This window comes from Rutidosis leptorrhynchoides, chromosome 6 (genome assembly GCF_046630445.1).
Source record: "Rutidosis leptorrhynchoides isolate AG116_Rl617_1_P2 chromosome 6, CSIRO_AGI_Rlap_v1, whole genome shotgun sequence".
NCBI lineage: Eukaryota > Viridiplantae > Streptophyta > Magnoliopsida > Asterales > Asteraceae > Rutidosis > Rutidosis leptorrhynchoides.
Window position 1 is genome coordinate 362027803 of NC_092338.1, and position 23319 is coordinate 362051121.

A 23319-nucleotide genomic window follows, 5' to 3' on the forward strand; every position below is an offset into this window, starting at 1 on the left:
AAAATGATACAAGTATTAATTTTTAATGATAGAAATATTAATAATAATAATAATCATAACCCTAATAATGATATTAATACTATATTAATAATAATAATAGTAATGATACTTATTAATACTAATGATAATATTGTCCTTAATGTTTATATATATAATTATGATATTAGTAGTAATAATAATAATTGTAATACTTAACAATAACAATAACAATAACAATAACAATAACAATAACAATAACAATAAATGTTTATACCTTTAAAAGCTTTTTCTAAAAAAGTATTCGCCACAAACCGGGCTTGAACCCTCGACCTCTCACTCACCCGAACACCCTCTCAACCATTGATCTGTTTCTAATTATCTGTTTTAGAATCACCCCAACACAATATAACCCGTTTAATTAGCAGTTTCCTCTTCTTCTACAGCTAATCGACCAGATCAAATCCTCAATTTAATTGTTTGTATTATGATTTGTACTAGAAACAGACACGACCCATATGAATGTTTGAGTTAATTGGCACATAAATTTAATTAAAAAAAATTAACAGTAGCAGCAGGAAAGAAAATAACTTCGCGATGAACACCACAAAACCTCAAATGTGATTTTGAAATTAAGAATGTTTTAGCTTACACTTCCTTCATGAAATAATTTTTAAACCATACCTAGAAACTATCAGGATCGTCAAATTAACTTGAATCATAAACACAAGCTCGAATTTATCCAAGAACATGCCGGTTGACTTTTTCAAAAATAAACTTTGACTCCGAAATTAAAAATCAATAAGAGGAATTGGAACACGAAATTTTTCAGATAGTTTAGTTGATTGAATCCTAACATAACTGCAATTTCAGATTTTGGAATGTGATACGAATTCGGGTTATTAATAAAATGAAGCAGAAATAGAGGTATTCGCTTGGTTCCAGCTATTTTTCTGTTTTAGTTTAACAAAATTAATTATAATTGGTAATTGCTGTAGATAACGAAAAAGAGTTGGGATGAATGTGTTATAGCACGAATTGATCAATCATAATATAGTAATTTAGTCGACAAGAATTCTTTTGACAGGAACAAAATAAATAAAAAAAATAAAACAACTTGATTGATCATTCTAATAGAATTTGTTTGATTCTGTGATTGAATGTGATTTGTACTGGAATTAGATATTGAAATCCAATTAGATACAGTATGAAAGAAACAGGAAACTAATTCGTACAAGTGCTATGACTTTACAGAATTATTCTTGATTTTTATAAAACAAATTTTAATAAAAATAATTCTATTAATAATATATATTAATAATACTGATTATTATTAATAATACTAACATAATAATAATACTATTAATAATAATTATCCCAATAATAATAATATTTAGAATAATAATACTAATAGTTATAACAATATTCTTAATGATATTAATAATAATAATAATAATTGTATTATGCTTATCATAATACTAATAATAATTATTTTAGTATATAGTAATAATGATTCTTGACAATTTATATGATAATATTAATACTTTTAATAAGCCTATAACTTATATAACTCATTTTCGGATCACCTTTTATTCTAAAATCATATAAGTTCGTTTTTAACTTGATTAATAACCATCAAGATGATAAACGAGTGCTACGAGCGTTTATTAAATAAATTTCTAAATTAGATATATTCAATGTACTTTTCATATATAGATAGATTTATAGTAATGTCATGTATTATTTTATTTACACAAATAAACTAACTAATATAAGTTTTTATTTCAAATTAATATACATATATATATATATATATATATATATATATATATATATATATATATATATATATATATATATAGTGGTAGGATCAAGAGGGAAGTAACCATTCGGGGGGAAGCGGGGGGAAGCAAAAACTTTTTTTTTCTTTTCGTTTTTTGAAAAAACTTTGTTCACGAACATTATAGATGAGATGAAAATATGAACATTTAGTAGAGACACTTTGTGAGAAATGTTTTTATTTTGGCGAGAAAACGCTCGAAGAAGTAATATATAACAATTATCGTGTTTTTCGAGCGTATTTTGAGGTTTTAGCTATTGGGGTTTAGATATTAGGGTTTAGATATTAGGGTTTATAGGGTTTAGATAATATGGTTTAGAAATTTAGGGTTTAGGGTTTAGATTTAGGGTTTAGATTTAGGATTTAGATTGAGTTTTTAACACGAACGGTTTAGAGTTTAGGGTTTAGGGTTTAGTGTTTTGGGTTTATGGAATAAACCCAAAACACCAAAAACCCTAAACCCTAAACTCTAAATCGGGCTAAATTTTACTTCACAAAACATGAAGAAAAAAAACGTTCATATTCTTCACGAACAATATTATCTTGAATGTTATTTTTGTCGATCGTTTTTCCGCCTAAATAATAACATTCATCACGAAGCATCTCTTCTAAATGTTCATATTTTCGTGTGATCTTGATGCCGGAATTTTTTTTTTCAAAAAACGAATTTTTTTTTGCTTCCCCCCGCTTCCCCCCGATTGGTTACTTCCCCATTGATCCTGCCCATATATATATATATATATATATATATATATATATATATATATATATATATATGTATATATATATATATATGTATATATATATATATATATATGTATATATATATATATGTATATATATATATATATATGTATATATATATATATTTACAGACATGAAGAAAAAAAACGTTCATATTCTTCACGAACAATATTATCTTGAATGTTATTTTTGTCGATCGTTTTTTCGCCTAAATAATAACATTCATCACGAAGCATCTCTTCTAAATGTTCATATTTTCGTGTGATCTTGATGCCGGAAATTTTTTTTTCAAAAAACGAATTTTTTTTTGCTTCCCCCCGCTTCCCCCCGATTGGTTACTTCCCCATTGATCCTGCCCATATATATATATATATATATATATATATATATATATATATATATATATATATATATATATATATATATATATATATATATATATATATATATATATATATATATATATGTATATATATATGTATATATATATATATATATGTATATATATATATATATGTATATATATGTATATATATATATATATATTTACAGATAGTGGTTCGTGAATCGTCGGAAATAGTCGAAGGTCAAATAGATATCTGAAACAGTTCAAAATTTTTGAGATTTAGTTTAACAGACTTTGCTTATCGTGTCGAAACCATATAAAGATTAAGTTTAAATTTGATCGAAAATTTTCGGGTTGTCACAGTACCTACCCGTTAAAGAAATTTCGTCCCGAAATTTGATTGGGATGGTCATGGCTAGCAATAAGAATGTTTTCATGACGAATATGAGTTGATAAATAGGGTTTTATCATCATTGAGTAATATAGATAAAACGATTCAATTATGTGAAGCGTACGAGTGAAGCTATCACAAAAGATTGAGATAGAAATTTAACTTTTGACGTAGTCACGGTGGATTTCCAGAATTCAAGGAATTTAGAGAAAATCTTCGTAATAAAATTTGATTCTTAAGGAATTTAGAATCCTCCTTGGTTAAATGCGATGATCTGTTTCGATTGCTATGTCGGATATTTCACTATAAATCCATTCTCTTTATTTCCTTATTTCCACACCTCTCATCTTTCATACTTCAATTCATATTTCCAAAACATTTGTCAAATTATCGAAAGTCACTGGAAAATATAGAACTATTAATAAAAATATGTTTTTGATTTGTTTAGAGATTAGGTAGAATATAAGAGTCGTGTAATATGGCACATGATGACGTTATAATCTGTGAATCATCATGTTTCGTTAGAAACTCAGCATGACTTACTGTAATATAATCACGTTGATCAAGTGTCATTATATTATACTAACTCATGCATCAATTTCCAACACTACTTCAAAAATATTCATAGTTTAAACTCGAATGTTTACAGAATATAGAAACTAGCAGTTTCTTATATGATGTAATACTGATAGCGCGAAGAGATAAATGATTTCAGATGAGATTAGTTATGAAAATATTTTCAGAAATATCGAGGATATTTATAATGAAAGATATGATAATATAATATCCTAGAATATCTAAGATCAGAGGATGATGAAGAATATTGTCCGTAAGGGTTTAGAGTAAGGAGCAAGATATTCGCTAAAGACTTCAGGAGGCATTGAATCATTTGGATCCTTTGAAGGCAGATTTGTTTTGTCCATGGCCTCCATCATGGTTTGTTCAATTCGTTTTCCAGTTCCAACTTTTCTGAGTTTTTCCAACATACTATTCTTTATCATCAAACTTCTGAGGGTTAAGGTCGTTTACAGTTTTTGCTGCTTCATCAGCAATTTCTAAATTTGGAGTATTGATTCGTAGACTGGGTGCTTTTCAGAGTTTCAGAATGGAAGATCATAATTCTAAGAGATAAAGGTTATATGTATACATATAACTGTTGATGTAGACATGCTGCGAGATTTCAAAATATTGATTGCTAATTCCCGATAATTGATGTGGTAATTCTCGTTATAAGATTTGGATGAGTATATGAATAGGTTTTAACGAACCAATATAATGGTTCTTCGGAGAGATTTAAGCCAATGAGTAATGAAGTTGCTGGTAAGTTTACTACTAATGTGGTGGAATATAAACGGTTCCTCGGTAACGATGACGAAAGGCAACTTATATATCAAGGTTATAATAGAGTTTATTCGAATGAAAAGTCAAAATTGATTTGCTGAAGCTGTGATAAATTTGACTACCTTGGAAAGGGATTGCAAAGTTATTTTCGGTAATAAGAACGCCAAAGGAGCTAGCACAGCGCGAAGCTCGTTAATTTCTTCTATTATTCCGGGATGATTGTCGGTCAGAATGAGTGGATGAATAAGGTTTAGAATTTTAGATAGAATATAATCGTGGCGAGATATTCGGGAAATGAGAGAGAAAATAGTATTAAGAACAGGTTCGCCGGTAAGTGCTTCAGGTTCTTCACCAAGAGGGGAATGTGGTGGATGGAAGGGATCGCCTTCTTCGCATCTCCATTGATTAAGTCGACTACGAACCCATCCCCAATTTCTCCAGATTTGGTGATGACTGATTGGTTGATCCATTCTAGTCACAATGCTTTTGGAACTCGAGTGAAACTCCATATCGGAATCTGAGGGACTTGAACTAGTGGCGAATTCCATTTCGTACGATTGAGTAAAGGGTTTTTCGGTATGAAATGATTTACGGCTATCGGATGGTATTCTAATTACATAGAATATCTATATATATAGAACAAAAGATTTCGTAGAATAAGGAGGAATATACGGAATATGTCAGGCAAAGTTTACAGTAACAGATACGCTAAGATATGAATTTTGTCTATACACTATTTATGCAATCAATACAAAGATGTGTCTAGACTAAGAATGATAAGAAAATGATCCTCTAAGAATGATAAGCAGGTAATTTTCGACACGAAATGATAAGCAAAACTTTTGACATGCAGACACGGTCGAAGTCCAGACTCACTAATGCATCTGAACAATTATCAGTTAAACACACTAATGCAAGACCTGGTTCGCTAAGACCACCGCTCTGATACCAACTTTCACGACCAGTCCTAATCCGTCAGGACGAGTACATTACATTTGGTTACATCGCGAGGTATTTAACCTCTATATGATACATTTTACAAACATTGCATTCATTTTTTAAAAGACAAACTTTCATTTTATCGAAAGTTGATGGCATGCATACCATTTTATAATATATCCAACTATCAATGACTTAATAATAATCATGTTGAACTCAATGACTCGAATGCAACGTCTTTTGAAATATGTCATGAATGACTCCAAGTAATATCTCTAATATGAGTAATTGCACAGCGGAAGATTTATTTAATACCTGAGAATAAACATGCTTTAAAGTGTCAACCAAAAGGTTGGTGAGTTCAGTAGTTTATCATAATCAATCATTTCCAATAATATAATAGACAACAAGATCCTCATTTTTCATAAATATCATTACACTCGCAAGTGTATAAAATCCATTCGTATGATGAACACCTGGTAACCGACATTAACATAATGCATATAGAATATCCCCCGCATACTCGCAAGTATGCCATAATATTGGCAATCGCAATCACCATTTAAATCTAAGTACTAAAGCATTCCAAATTCTAGAATGGGGTTTGTTAGGCCCATAGATCTATCTTTAGGATTCGCGTCAATTAGGGGCCATTTCCCTAATTCTTAGGTTACCAGACTTGAAGGGGCGATATTCGGTATAGTAATCCAACCATACAATGTAGTTTTAAGTACTTGTGTCTATTTCGTCAAACATTTATAAAATAGCGCATGTATTCTCAGTCCTAAAAATATATATTGCAAAAGCATTTAAAAAGGGAGCAAATGAAACTCACAATACTGTATTTTGTAGTAAAAATACATATGATGATACTGAACAATGCAGGGTTGGCCTTGGATTCACGAACCTATATCATTTGGGTATTTATCAATATACCTAGTTGTAATTGAACAATTATATATATATAAATTTATTAGTTATATCATTTTTATATTAATAATATATATATGTTTCATATATTTATTTTGTTATATAAAATATTACTTTTCGTTATGTTATATGTATTAAATATATTTTTATATATGTATATATCATTTATTTATTTAAAATAGTAATTTTAGTAATACTACGATAAAATGATGATAATCATAATACTTAATATTACTAAATAAGGTATTATTGTTAATAATTATATTAATGATATTAATAATGATATTTATAATAATAACTGAAAAATATAAATTTTTTGGTTAATGATACCTATAATAATGATTTTAGTAATTACATATTAATTGAAAAGACCCGTCCTAATCCATCCAGGCGAAGTCCATTTTGATTATAAACGAGTCACAACAGTTGATTACATCGCGAGGTACTTGACCTCTATATGATACATTTTACAAACATTGTATTCGTTTTTGAAAGGACAATCTTTCATTACATCGAAAGTTGACGACATGCATACCATTTTATAATATATCCAACTATAATTGACTTAATAATAATCTTGATGAACTCAATGACTCGAATGCAACGTCTTTTGAAATATGTCATGAATGACCCCAAATAATATTTCTAAAATGAGCAAATGCACAGCGGAAGATTTCTTTCATACCTGAGAATAAACATGCTTTAAAGTGTCAACCAAAAGGTTGGTGAGTTAATTAGTTTATCATAATCATTCATCATTTTAATAGACCACAAGAATTTCATTTCCAATTTTTATAAATATACGTCCCATGCATAGAGACAAAATATCATTCATATGGATTGAACACCCGGTAACCGACATTCACAAAATGCATATAAGAATATCCCCATCATTCCGGGATCCTCCTTCGGACATGATATAAATTTCGAAGTACTAAAGCATCCGGTACTTTGGATGGGACTTGTTGGGCCCGATAGATCTACCGTTAGAGTTCGCGTCAATTAGGGTATCTGTTCCCTAATTCTTAGATTACCAGACTTAATAAAAAGGGCATATTCGGTTTAATAATCCAGCTATAGAATGTAGTTTCATTTACTTGTGTCTATTTCGTAAAACAGCTATAAAAGCATTGCATGTATTCTCAGTCCCAAAAATATATATTGCAAAAGCATTTAAAAAGGGATCAAATGAAACTCACCTAATGTATTTTGTAGTAAAAATACATAGAACGACATTGAACAAGTATAGGGTTGGCCTTGGATTCACGAACCTATACCATTTGTATATTTATCAACACATATAATCACATAATTCCTTCTATATAATATTTATATATTTTAAGTGTTGTAGTTATATAAATATATATAATTTATTTATATTTTATTTCTTCAGTTATATTATATTTTTATATATAGTTATTTTGTAAACTAATCTATATTCATACATATAGTTATATTACAATATATATATATATATATATATATATATATATATATATATATATATATATATATATATATATATATATATATATATATATATATATATATATATATATATATAGTTGGTATTATATCAAAAATCAGTAATTTGTTATAAAAATAATATTAATAATAATAATAATAATGGTTCTAGTAATAATAAAAATGATAATAATAATAATACTAGTAATATTAATAATAATCATAATAACTATAAAAATAATAATTTTTCTAATAATGATAATTCTTAATAATACTAGTAGTAATAATAATGATGATAAAAATAAAGTCACTACCTTAAATGATGAGCTTTCTAAAAAGTAATGCTCCAAACTGGGATCGAACCCGCGACCTCCCATTAACTAAACACACTCCTAACCGTCTACTCTAATTGTGTTTTCTTGTTTTAAGTTATGATTTAATTCCATTTAACCCGTTGGTATGTTCAAGCTCAACAACCATTAATGGCCCAATTACAAAACAGGATTCTAACAGCCCATATAACAAATTAACAGGCCTTAACTATATCTTCAAAAAAATTGTCGCCCCCTGTCTCGAACCCTTGACCTCTCGTTTCACAAGTACACACCCTAACCACTTCTCTATCCTTTCATTTGTGTAACCACTCTCCCCTTAAACCATTTTAACCCTTAGTATTCTGCTCCTTTCTTCTTCTCCTAAAACCCATTTAATATCTTCATATCGTCTTCTCCTCATTATCATATGGTAACATCATAATACTTCATACGATTATTATCGCGTATCATATCATCATGAATCATTATCCTAATCATCATTATTATCATATTATAATACCATCCTTGTTAAACAAGCCCGATCACCCTCATCATCGTAATCAATTGATTAGTCAAACCTCGAGTAATATAATAGTCGAAAAATATTATATATATAATATAACATGTGGTTTTCTAATTATGGAGTGTACATTTGAATCTACTTTATCCCTTCATAAAGAAAAAAAGACGTTCTACTAGTCTTATACATGTCGGCACCTTAACTTTTTGGGTGGGTCATAGCATTTTAAAATTTACACCAACACATTCCACTAACCGAAAACCATTCTTTACTTCATAATTATTTATATGCCTTTACCATCATTGTATCTTTATTTAACATCATCCTTGTTAAGATAGTAGCAAAAGTGATGTGTTTGTTTTGGGGTTTTAAAAACCGTTCGGAAAGCAGAAGCAAGAAGTAATAGCGAATTGAGTAGCAATAGTAGTTGGGTCCGATGGTTGTGGTTTGTTAAGGTTCATGAAGGAAAAAAAAATGAAGAGAGAGAAGAGAGAGAGTAAGTGACGGGTTATGGTGGTAGTGTTCGACAGTGGTGATACAAGTCGATGATTAGAAAAAAAAATTATAAATGGGTTTCGATCATAAAGGTGGTGAAACGGGTTGTTGATTGTGGTGATCGAATAATATAGTAGAGAAGCAAACAAGATGGTAGTAGTGTTGATTTATGGATTATATCCGAAGCAACAAAAAAAATTTAGTCACGACAGTGTTTATTTTAGTGATCAAGGTGGTTCGTGGTGATTGGGGAGGTGGTGACGGTATTCATGGGTTTGATCATACAAGGGTTTTGGAGAGAGAGGGAAGGTGGAAGATGGCGATTTAATTTAGAAGATGATGATGTTTGGTTGTGGTGATCTAGAAGTTGAAGATGGTAATGGTGGTTATAGTTTACGGTCGTGGTGATGAAGGGTGATAATTTGGACGTGGGTGATGGTTATGGTGAAGAGGATTTCACAAAAGAATAAGTAGCAACCATCCAACAAATCATAAAGATTTGCAGAGGTCTCGATGGTATTTTAAACCGGCATGTTAATCAGGAGGTAACATCTCGTTTGTCTATGGTTTTTCAATGGTGATCTTCGATTGTTATGATGATTGTAAGAGAAACAGAAATATAAATATGGCAGCAGTAGATAGGAATAAAACTTTCGTAAAGATTGATGGTGATATGAAACAGAATTGATAGTGGTTAACTTATATAAAGTGTGTATACAATGGATTTAATTAACAAGGATTGATTGATGCTGTCTGACTCAATTCAATCAAGAACAGGAAGAAGAAACAAAAAGATGAAACTGATAGCTAACGGATTTGGATTGTTCTGTTTGATTCATTAGATGGAATCAGATACTTGCATAAAAGAAGTACATGCATTATGTATCAGTCAGAAAAAAATACAAAACAGATAGCTAAGTGTAACTGATTTTGTTTGCTTGTTAAATCACCTCTTGTTATGTAAATCAGATTGGAGACAGAATTAACAATTTAATATAGTTTGATTGATACTTGTAACAAGATCGTACGAATTTATTAATGTTATGGTTTATATAATTAATACTAATAATTATTAAATATAATAATAATAATAATAATTATATTAATAATAATAAATAGTAATGATACTATTAATAATAAAGATGATAATAATATTATTAATGTTTATATTAATAAGATGTATTATTTTCTAATAAATATTAATAATAACTAAATATGTTAATATTCATATAATATATTATATAATAACTTTTATTGAATGTTTATTATTTATACATTTTATTTTATATATATTACCACATTCATTTGATAATAATTATACATAGAAATTATATCTATTGATATATAGATTATAACATAATTATTTTGTATTCTTGTTTTACACATTTATTTTAAATTATATTTTATTATTTCCAATTATCATATATATACTTGCATTTACATACACACAATGGTTCGTGAATCATCGAGAATAGTTAAAGGGTAATTGATTACATGAATATAGATTTCAAAACTTTCGAGACTCAACATTACAGATTTTTTTGCTTATCGTGTCGGAATCATAATAAGATTAAGTTTAAATTTGGTCAGAAATTTCCGGGTCACTACAGTACCTACCCGTTAAAGAAATTTTGTCCCGAAATTTGAGTGAGGTCGTTATGGCTAACAATAAAAATGTTTTCATGACGAATATGAGTTGATAATTAGAGTTTTATCATCATTGAGTAATATGGATAAAACCATTTGATTTTGTGAAGAGTACGGGTGAAGCTATCACCAAAGAGTGAAAGGAGTAGGTATAGATTCATCATATCTTTTGACGTAGATAGGATTGATTTCCAAGTTTAAGAGATTTGGAGAAAATCTTCGTAATAAGATTTGATTCTTCGGTAATCAAGGGAATTAGGATCCGCTTTAAATGCGATCATCTGTTTTGATTGCTCTGTCGGATCTCTTACTATAAATCCACCCCCTTTTATTACCTTATAACTCACACCTTCTATTCTTTCTCCCTCAACTCATACTTTAAAGTATTCATTAATATGCTCCATCCCGTTTTGATCCTTGATATACTCCTAACTTTCATATCTGTCATTCTTCTCTTTCATTTACCACTGGAGGATTTTATTCACTTCTACTATTACCTTGGGGTTATAGTGTTTTTAATTTTTCCCGTGCCTTTACGTGGCAATATGTATTGATATGCACGGTTTGTAATTTATGTGTTGTTTTCGAGCTTTATATTTTCTTTTATATTCAAGAGTTCCATACTTTTGTTTCCTCTTCCCGACTTCAAGTCAAGCGAATGATGGTCCAGAATTCTTAGGTATGGATTTTGAAACGAACATAGTTAATGTTCTAAGAAAGAAATCTTAATGGCACGATCTTGATTTGGTAAATTACCAGAATATCCGAAAAGGTAGAACTATCAAGAAGATATGTTCTTAATATGTTTGGAATTTGAGTAGAATGTAAGAGTCGTGTAAATGGGACATGATGATGGTACTGTGAATCATCACATTCCATTAGAAACTCAGCATGAATTACTGTAATATAATCACATTGATCAAGTGTCATTATATTATACTAACTCATGCATCAGTTCCCAACACTACTTCAAAAACATTCATATTTTAAATTCGAAGGTTCGCAGAAAATAGAAACTAAACAGTTTCCTTTTATGATATAATACGGATAGCGCAGAGAGATAATTAATATCGAACGAGAATATTTATGAAGATATCTTCAGAAATATTGAGGATATTAATAAAGAAAGGTACGATGATATCTTAGGATTTCAGAATCAAATTGTGATGAAGAAATTCATTCACGATGATTTAGAGTGGTTAAGGAGTAAGGTATTCGCTAAAGATTTCATCAGAAACAGAATCACTTGGATTCTTTATGTACAAGTTTAGACCTTGTAATTTGTTCACAGTCTCCTTCATGGTTTGCTCAATCCGATTTCCAGTTCCTACTTTTCTGAGCTTTGCCAATATACTATTCTTTATCTTTATACCTTCGACGGTTTAGGTCGTGTACAGTTTTTGCTGCTGTATTCAGCTTATACAGTTTTTGCTGCTGCATTCAGTTTGTACAGTTTTTGCTGCTGTATTCAGCTTTTTCAGAAATTGGAGTATTGATTCGTAGACTGGGTGCTTTTCAGAATTTCAGAATGGAAGATCATAATTATAAGAGATAAAGGTTATATGTATATATATAACTATTGATGTAGACATGCTGCGAGATTCGAAATACTGATTGCTAATTCTCAGTAATTGATATGACAACTCTCGTTATAAGATGTGGATAAGTGTATGATAGGGTTTTAATGAACAAATATAATGATTCTTCGAAGAGACTTAAGTCAATGAGTAATGAAGTTGCTGGTAAGTTTAATGCTAATGTGATGGAATATAAATGGTTCCCCGGTAACGATGATGAAAGGGTAATCTTTATAATAGGGTTTATTCGAATGAAAAACTTGAAGTTGATTTGCTGGAGCTGTCACAAAATTGGCTAATTTGAAAAAAAAATTGCGTTGTTATTTTCGAAAATAACAATGCCAAAGAAACTAGCACAGATACGTGTTAAACATTTATACAGGTTCCGAGAATTTTTCAGGTGCATAACTATATGCGTAAATCTTTTCTTCCGTAGATGAAGTGTGGTTGATTCATCTTCTCGATTGAGGTGTTTTCAAGAATTATGAAAGGTTTGAACGCAAATTGTAATCGTCAAAATACAAATGAGGTTTAAGATGAAATCAAGTGGCAAACTTGAGGAAATATTTAACTGTAGTAGATGTAATTTATTTACGATCTTTTAAGTCGAAATGTGTTGTATTTAATATTTCCTACTCTTTTAATACTTTTTAATTGTCCATGGTAGTAGTCCAATAGTCCGATAGTTCAATAGTTTAATAGTTCCACCAAAACTAGTATATTTTAAGGAAATAGTCATATAGGAATAGTTAGCTAGGAACAGTTAGCTAGGATTTGATTAATATAGTTTTAAAATTTTTCGTAGTTAATTAATTGGTTACTAATAAATTTTATTTTGTTCATTATTTTCTTCATCATGCCACTTGTCAAATCTTGACTTGGATTTTGATCGGTCAAAATCCAAATATGAAATTGAACTTGGATGAAAATAGTTGTTCTTTGGTGAATGGATACGTATATGTGTGAATTTGAGCAGTGTTGTTAATGACTGCTGAATCTGAATTGAAGAATGTACAGTGTAACTTATTAATGTGAAATATAAATATTCCTCGGGTATTACTTACCCGTTAAAATATTTTCACCATTAACAGTTTGTACGAAAGAATTTTTAATCACAATCTTTATGAAAATATATATACACATATATTTTCTTCAGATGTAATTATGGATTTAACGAGTCAATATAATATTAGACTCATTTGATTTTCGGTTTGAGCTAGAATAAGTAATATCTAAAACTATTAGGAACCACATATATTCTTCGCAGAATATTGATGAAGTTATGGATCAATACCTCATCGTTAATTATTAGGTTCCACATATTCTTCATAGAATATTAATGAAGTTATGGACCAATACTTCATTGTTAATTGCTGTTGGTACTCCTTGGTATCCATGGTGCGTATGATGTTGATGTTCGTGGAACAGATTGTAATGTTGAGGTGTGTGATGCAGATATGATTGTTGGTGGTGGTAATGATACTGTTGATGTTAATGATGGTGGTACCGTTGATGCCGGTGATGCTGCTGGTGCTTGTGGTATTGAGACTTGCGATGTGGATGTTACTGGTGGTATTGGTTATGCTGCTGGTGCTACTGATGGTGGTTGTAATCCTTGCACCATAATCTCCAAAGCCGTAACGCGAGCGTGAAGTTCGTTAACTTCTGCTAGTACACCGGGATGATTGGCGGTTCGAGTGAGTGGATGAATAAGATTCATAATATGGGATAGTATATAATCGTGACTAGATACTCTAGCGATGAGAGAGAAAATGGTGTTCCTAATAGGTTCGCCGGTAAGTGCTTCAGGTTCATCGTCAAGAGGTGATTGTGGTGGGTGGAAAGGATCGCCTTCTTCTTGCCTTCAGTGATTTAGTATATTACGAACCCATCCCCAATTCATCCAGAATAGATGATGGGAAATTGGTTGATCCATTCCAGTCACACTGCTTTCGGAGCTTGTGTGGAAATCCATATCGGCATAGCTGTCGGAATCTGAGGAGTTCGAACTGGTTGAGGGATCCATCCCGTATGATCAGGGAAAGAATTTTTGGTATGAATTAGATTTTAGAATTTAGATTTGGTATTCTTCAATTACATAATTTGCATATGTATATACAATACCAAAATCCCATAAATTACGGAGAATCTTTGAAAGATGTTAGTCAAAGTTCACAGTAATAGATACGCTAAGATATTAATTAGCAGATATGCTATGATATGAATTCGTCTATACGCTAGTATACAATAAATGCAGGAAAACGCGTCTAGACTTAAGAATGATAAGCAGGTAATTTTCTATGGATAATAAGCAGAATATTTTTGACACGAAATGATAAGCAAAACTTTTGACATGCGGACCAGGTTCAAGTCCAGACTTAATAATATAACCTAACAACTACTAGGTCGAAGTCCAGACTTCACTAATGCATCCTAACAACTACCGGTTAGACACACTAATGTTGACCTGGTTCGCTAGGACCACTGCTCTGATACCAACTGAAAAGACCCGTCCTAATCCATCCAGGCGAAGTCCATTTTGATTATAAACGAGTCACAACAGTTGATTACATCGCGAGGTACTTGACCTCTATATGATACATTTTACAAACATTGTATTCGTTTTTGAAAGGACAATCTTTCATTACATCGAAAGTTGACGACATGCATACCATTTTATAATATATCCAACTATAATTGACTTAATAATAATCTTGATGAACTCAACGACTCAAATGCAACGTCTTTTGAAATATGTCATGAATGACCCCAAATAATATTTCTAAAATGAGCAAATGCACAGCGGAAGATTTCTTTCGTACCTGAGAATAAACATGCTTTAAAGTGTCAACCAAAAGGTTGGTGAGTTTATTAGTTTATCATAATCATTCATCATTTTAATAGACCACAAGAATTTCATTTCCAATTTTTATAAATATACGTCCCATGCATAGAGACAAAATATCATTCATATGGATTGAACACCTGGTAACCGACATTCACAAAATGCATATAAGAATATCCCCATCATTCCGAGATCCTCCTTCGGACATGATATAAATTTCGAAGTACTAAAGCATCCGGTACTTTGGATGGGGCTTGTTGGGCCCGATAGATCGACCTTTAGAGTTCGCGTCAATTAGGGTGTCTGTTCCCTAATTCTTAGATTATCAGGCTTAATAAAAAGGTCATATTCGGTTTAATAATCTAGCCATAGAATGTAGTTTCATTTACTTGTGTCTATTTCGTAAAACAGCTATAAAAGCATTGCATGTATTCTCAGTCCCAAAAATATATATTGCAAAAGCATTTCAAAAGGGATCAAATGAAACTCACCTAATGTATTTTATAGTAAAAATACATAGAACGACATTGAACAAGTATAGGGTTGGCCTTGGATTCACGAACCTATACCATTTGTATATTTATCAACACATATAATCACATAATTCCTTCTATATAATATTTATATATTTTAAGTGTTGTAGTTATATAAATATATATAATTTATTTATATTTTATTTCTTCAGTTATATTATATTTTTATATATAGTTATTGAAACGACCAGTCCTAATCCATCCGGACGAAGTCCATATCGATTATAAACGATTCACAACAGTTGATTACATCGCGAGGTACTTGACCTCTATATGTTACATTTTACAAACATTGTATTCGTTTTTGAAAAGATAAACTTTTAATACATGGGAAGTTGACGGCATACATACCATTTCATAATATATCTAAACTATAAATGACTAGATAATAATATTGATGACATCGACGACTCGAATGCAACTTCTTTTGAAATATGCCATGAATGACTTCAAGTAATATCATTAAAATGAGCAAATGCACAGCGGAAGATTTCTTTCATACCTGAGAATAAACATGCTTTAAAGTGTCAACCAAAAGGTTGGTGAGTTCATTAGTTTAACATAAATAATCATTTCCATTATTTTAATAGACCACAAGATTTCATATTTCCATTTCTCATAAATATACGTCCCATGCATTGAGACAAAAATATCATTCATATGGATTGAACACCTGGTAACTGACATTCACAATATGAATATAAGAATATCCCCATCATTCCGGGATCTCCTTCGGACATGATATAAATTTCGAAGTACTAAAGCATCCCGTACTTTGGATGGGGCTTGTTGGGCCCGATAGATCTATCTTTAGAGTTCGCGTCAATTAGGTTGCCTGTTCCCTAATTCTTAGATTACCAGACTTAATAAAAAGGGGCATATTCGATTTCGATAATTCAACCATAGAATGTAGTTTCACGTACTTGTGTCTATTTTGTAAAACAATTATAAAAGCAGCGCATGTATTCTCAGCCCAAAAATATAAAGGGTAAAAAGGCAAATGAAACTCACGCATATAAATATTGTAAAACAGTTAATAAAACAGTTGCATGTATTCTCAGCCCCAAAAATGTAAAGAGTAAAAGGGGAGCAAATGAAACTCACCATACTGTATTTTGTAATAAAAATACATATGACGATACTGAACAATGCAGGGTTGGCCTTGGATTCACGAACCTATATTGTTTGTATATTCATTAATGACAAAATTGCATGGATGGTCCATTAACTTTGTATCTAAAAGCAAGCTACACCTTTAACTAAAAAACGAGCATGGATGACCCTAAACTTTGTATACTAAGCACGAATGGCCCTAGGTCCCTAACCCCGTTAGTTTATGACTGACTCAGCTGGTCATGTGACTCTCATGTGAGGGTATTTTTGTCCCAACACTAATGTTTATTCAGGTATTTGGATCACATGAGATGCACGTGTATTTTTTTTAGGTTATATAACCCCTCTGTCTCACCAACGTCGTCCCCAAAACTGAAACCCTAATTGTGTTCTAGTATTCCGTTGAATTTCTAATTCAAATCAACAATGGTCATGTGTTGGTGTGGGTGTAGCGCGGCATTTCGTACATCTGGGACGGCTCTTAATCCAGGTCAACGTTTTTTTACATGCCCTATTAAGGTAATTGATATTAATTTCTAGAATTGCATTACAATTGAGTTGTTTTTAATCGTAATATATGTTATTGCTATGTTGTTAGGATTCATCATGCGGTTTTTTTCGCTGGTATGATCCTCCCATGGAAGAACGTGTTGCTAATATTATTCATGGTTTATTGAATGCAAAAGCCGCTAGTGATCAAAAGGCTAAAGATGCAGAGAATCAGAGTTTTAAGTTGAAGATGTTGTTATTGTTTAGTTGGATTTTTTTTTGCAATGTATGTTTATGCTAATTAGCTAGAGAATGTGGAATTCTAGCTTTATTTTGAGTCTTGTAATTCATTTATGTTATTCCAATTGTGGTTTGTCAATGAAACACTGTTTTTGTATCTCAATTGTATTATGGTTATATCATTGATCATGCAAGACTTTTCTTGTTTACAGAATGTATACATATGACCATTTTTTGAGTAATAAAAAAATGCAGGTCAATTTTTTTTAACTGCCAGTTGTGGACTAAATATGAATGCAGCCTTAAACTATCTCATAAACTGCCATTTGTGGACTAAAATGGAATGCAGGCTTAAACTATCTATATGTGATGATCTTTGTATCAAAATATGACACTTTTGTTGACTAAATTCGACTATTTCATAAACTGACAGTTTTGTGGACTAAAATGTAATGCAGGCTTAAACTATCTATATGTGATGATCATTGTATCAAAATTGACACTTTTGTTGACTAAATTTGACCTACATTTTGACAGTTCTTTTTAACAACAGCTGACATATATTATTTTGCAACAGCTGACCTACATTTTGACAGTTCTTTTGTTGACTAAATTTGACAGTTCTTTTTTACAACAGCTGACCTACAATTTTTATGAAAAAATTGACAGTTTTGTCAGTTTGTTGACTAAAGTTGACCTGCATATTTTTTATGAAGAAAGTTGACCTGCATATTTTTAATCAATGTCCAGCAGTAGTAGCAGATAGTTTACGACTGGATTACATTTAAGTCCACAAATGGCAGCTTAAAAAAAAAAAAAAAAAAAAAAAAAAAAAACCCTATAAAACAGTCAACAAATGACAATAAATAGCAACAACTAAACCAGAATTCATACTAAGTCTTGCATACACCAAAATTCTCAAAAAGTAACAGTTTTACAACCAAATGATTAACCAAATGCTTAAACTTGATAAAAAGTCTTGAAAGACAAATACATCAAACAATGAAAAAAAAATGTGACATTAGGTCAAATTTCCATGGATTTCCTCTTGGTACCACTACTTTGACCAGCTTCTGCACCACCCCGTGTTGGGCAACCCCTCCTGTTATGGCCTGCACCCTTACATATTCCACATTTGATAACCTGACCCTTCTTTGACAACTTACCACCTTCAACAATATTATCATTCTCAAGCAATCCCTTTCTTCTACTCTTCTTTGGCCTACCTGCAGTAGCAATCTTTTTAGGTGGGAGGATTGGTATTGTCACATTTGACTTTGGCCACATATCCCTTCCATTCAATGGAATAATAGCATGTTGGTAAGTGTCAAACCATCTTTTTCTGTGATGAACTTGGTTTACCCACAACTCTGGTCTAGGAACTTTTGGGTCATTAGCTCTCATATTCCATATACAAGCTATGACATGTTTACATGGCATACCTGTTACTTCCCATTTTCTACAAGCACATGACTCCTGACCCATGTCAACAACCAATTGCTCATTGTTTGGTCCAGTCACTTGAAACATCCTACTACCATTATAGATTACACTATACTTGCTGGCTTCTTTTTTAATCAGCTCAAACACCTTGGTTGCTTTTGGAGTTAACACACCATCTGACTTCATAATGTTTTTTTGAGTACTGTCAATTCTCTTCATTAAGTAAGTCCTGATGAACTCCAAACAAGTTATAATAGGCTTGTCCCTCCCATCTACTATCCACCTGTTAAAAACTTCACACATGTTGCTCAATAACACATCAGAAACTGCCCTACCTGAAAAATGACTTCTGGACCATTGTCTTGGAGGAATATCAGACAAATACTTGTGAGCCTTAGCATCAAATGCTTTCAGATCAGCCATAAATTTTTCAAAGTGTGCTACTGTAGTAGCAGTAGCACACTTCCAAAGATGTTGCTTGTAAGCTAATCCCCTAAAATTCCTGGTTTTCATATTTTCATGTAAATGTCTCAAACAAAATCTGTGCTCTGCACAAGGGAATATCCTCTCAACAGCATGGATAAGTCCCTATAAAAAAAAATTAATTAAGTTATGGTAAATTTAAATTTACTTAATACAAAAAAATAAAAAAAATTCAATAAAATTAATACCTTTTGTATATCACTTATGAAAGTGAAGTTTGACATTGATGTTAAATCCAAATCATCCCTCAGACATTCTAAAAACCAACTCCAAGAGTTATAGTTTTCACCCTCAACTATAGCATATGCTAATGGATAAATACCATTGTTAGAATCAACACCCACAGCACTTAAGATTTGTCCAGTTGCTGGTTCTTTCATGAATGCCCCATCTAACCCTAGCAAATCTCTGGATAAAGTTCTAAAGCCTTCTTTCAATGGTCCCAGGCACACATAACATCTGAAAAATCTCCTCTTCTCAACATCATCATCACATGGCTCAGTTAACAATCTCACAGTAGTACCAGGATTACTTCTACTAAGTTCTTCCAAATAATCTCTTAAATAATCATACTGTTTTGCATAATCACCCTCCACAACCTTTTTAGCAGCTTGTAGAGCCCTATAAGCCTTATATTTTGAAATATCCATATGAAACTCTTGCTCATACTGTGATTTGATTGCAGCAGTTGGGATTTTAGGATTTGTTGGAATCTGGTTAACCAATTTAGATGCAAGAAATTCATAAGTACAATGTTTAATGTTCCTAGACTGATGGCACACATGAATTGGTTTAAATGTTTTAACTATCCATGTCTCCATATTGGGAGTTTTAGAAACATACAGATTCCAATCACACACAACATTTACTTTCCTCCATGTCTTCTTTTTAGCTTCACCATGTACTGGTTTCTTACCCTTATCTTTCACCTTCTTGCCCTTTTCAACAACCCGTTTAGCCTTCTCAAGTACCTTTTCTTCATCACATTCACCTTGACATCCAACCTGTAGTCTTAGTTTCTCATTTTTAATAAAAACAAGTTGCCTTCTAGTTTCAACTGCATGCATTCTCACTAATTCTTTGACTTCCTCTCTAGAACCAAACTCTTGTCCAACATAAAAATAAGTGTTACCAACTTCTTCATTATCTTTCAAAACCATTTTTGCTTCATTGATCTTTTTCTTCCTATTTTTTTTATCAGCATCTACACCCTCATAATCACTATCAAAATCATCATTATCCAAATCTTCTACAATAGTAAGGGAATTGTTTGGTGGCTCATATTCAGTAACAGCTTGACTAGCATTACCCATGAAATCAACATCCTTATCTATAGAGAAGTTAAAGTCACTCATATCTTCATCCTCATCTTCAAACTTATTATCTTCATCAACTATGTACACCTCATCATCACTGCTAACTTCTATATCACAGACAACTTTATCATGGGTGTTTTTTAGCAGGCTTTTAGAATCATGTATAACACTAGGAAACTGTGAATAAAATTGGTCCAAACAACTGACCTGACTTGAGTCATCTACAACATCTTCATATTCAACAAACATGCTAATCTCCTTATGAGTACCAACATAACTAGTTAATAGTTTTACATCATCATCATTGGCAAAACTATGTAAACCATTATCCATATCAGATTCAGGCAATTGAAAGTGAAATTTATACCTACTAGACCTGTGATATCCTAACCACTCTAACTCTTCAACAAGACTTTCCACACCAAAATCAACACTATCAACACCATCGAATAAACAAACCTTACCATTCAAATACTCAATGTTTGGTGGTTTAGTAAATAAACCACCATAATGCAGCTTCACAGTAAATTTTGATGGACAATCAGCTGCAACAATATAATAACAAAAACAAGTTATTTCGAAACAAAGTAACAATATATGATACTGTCTAATCAGCTGCACAATATGATACTAGTATATACTGTATCAGCTGCAACAATATAATAACAAAAACAAGTTATTTCAAAACACAGTAATTATATGATACTGTCTAATCAGCTGCACAATATGATACTAGTATATACTGTATTCGTAGCATGAAAAAAAAACCAACTTACCATATAATTCCATTAGTTTTTCAATCCCATAATCCTGTCTGATAGCAAAAAAGGTATCAATACCCATTTATGTTGTTGATCGCCTGTTTTGTTTGATATTATGAACTTGCATAAAAGAAGAGTCGTATAAAAATTAGGGTATATGAACGACTCAATGTAACAGTGTTTTAGGGTAGAATACAAACCGTTTTCTATTAAATCGATCCAAATACCTGAATAAACATTAGTGTTGGGACAAAAATACCCTCACATGGGATTCACATGACCAGCTGAGTCGATCATGAACTAACGGGGTTAGGGAGCTAGGGCCATTCGTGCTTAGTATACAAAGTTTAGGGCCATCCATGCTCGTTTTTTAGTTAAAGGTGTAGCTTGCTTTTAGATACAAAGTTAATGGACCATCCATGCAATTTTGTCATTCATTAATATATATAAGCGTAATCGAATAAATATATATTATTATTAAGGATGTAATTTATATATTTAATAATTTTATAAGTTTTATTATCTATATATTGTTATTATATATATACATAATTGTTAATATAGCTAAGTTAAATATATTTTTATATAGGGATTACTTGTTTGTACTTAATAATTATGATAATACTAATTTTAGTAATAATATTGATACTTTATAATGATAAAAGTGATAATAATATTATTAATAATGATATTAATAATGATAATAATACTAAATTGTATTACAAATAACTACAATAATATTAATTATCATTATCCTTTTAAAACATACTTTAGTTAAGATTTTAATAATTTTAATAATAATACTTATATCTAAATTGTTTTTATATTTTTAATCTTAACAATATTATTAAACCTGTATATTCATAGTTGTAACAATCATAACTTTCGTGTTTAACTTATAACTAATGACTATAGTTTCTTCTAATATTAATTTGTATTCGTAATCCTAATCCGCAGGTATTCATATATTTATAATCGATCTCCTAATCTTTATAATAATACATTTTATCATAAATTAACCTGTTTAGTATTTTTGACATCCTAATAATATTACTAGCAAAAATAACACAATTAATAATACTTTAAATAATAATGTTAGTATGAATAATACTAAATGATGATACTAATATAGTTAATAATAATAATTACTTAATAATGATAATGATATAACATGTATTAATGTTAATAATAATAATAGTTTACTTATTAATGATATCTATAATTAGTAATACTAATAATAATAACTATCATAACTTCAATCTTAATAATAATAATAATAATTCTAATAATAATAATCAATAATCAAATTAATGATAATACTAATGATAATAATTATAACAATAATAATAATAACAATAATAATAATAAATAAGATTTTTGAAATTAATAACTACCTTAAAATTGCTTTAAAAAAATAGTTGCCACATGCAGGGCTCGAACCCGAGACCTCTCGCTACCCCTTATAACTCCTTAACCATCTGGGCTGTAGCCCGTTTTCTGAAATATTATTGAATCCCGCTATATTTAACCCGTGTATTACTGTGACCATACTCTTCTTCTTCTTCCTCTTTT

At 30.7% G+C, this 23319-nt stretch overlaps 1 protein-coding gene across 1 annotated transcript; it reads right to left on the reverse strand.

The window, feature by feature from the left end:
* Positions 1 to 18765: 18765 nt before the first annotated feature.
* Positions 18766 to 21955, reverse strand: LOC139855908 (uncharacterized). The gene is made up of 3 exons (XM_071845149.1): positions 21763 to 21955; positions 21451 to 21531; positions 18766 to 19775 (listed from the first exon to the last, which is right to left on the reverse strand). The coding sequence occupies exons 2-3, from the start codon at positions 21451 to 21453 to the stop codon at positions 18771 to 18773; spliced, it is 1008 nt and encodes a 335-aa protein (XP_071701250.1). The 5' UTR covers positions 21454 to 21531; positions 21763 to 21955; the 3' UTR covers positions 18766 to 18770.
* Positions 21956 to 23319: the final 1364 nt, after the last annotated feature.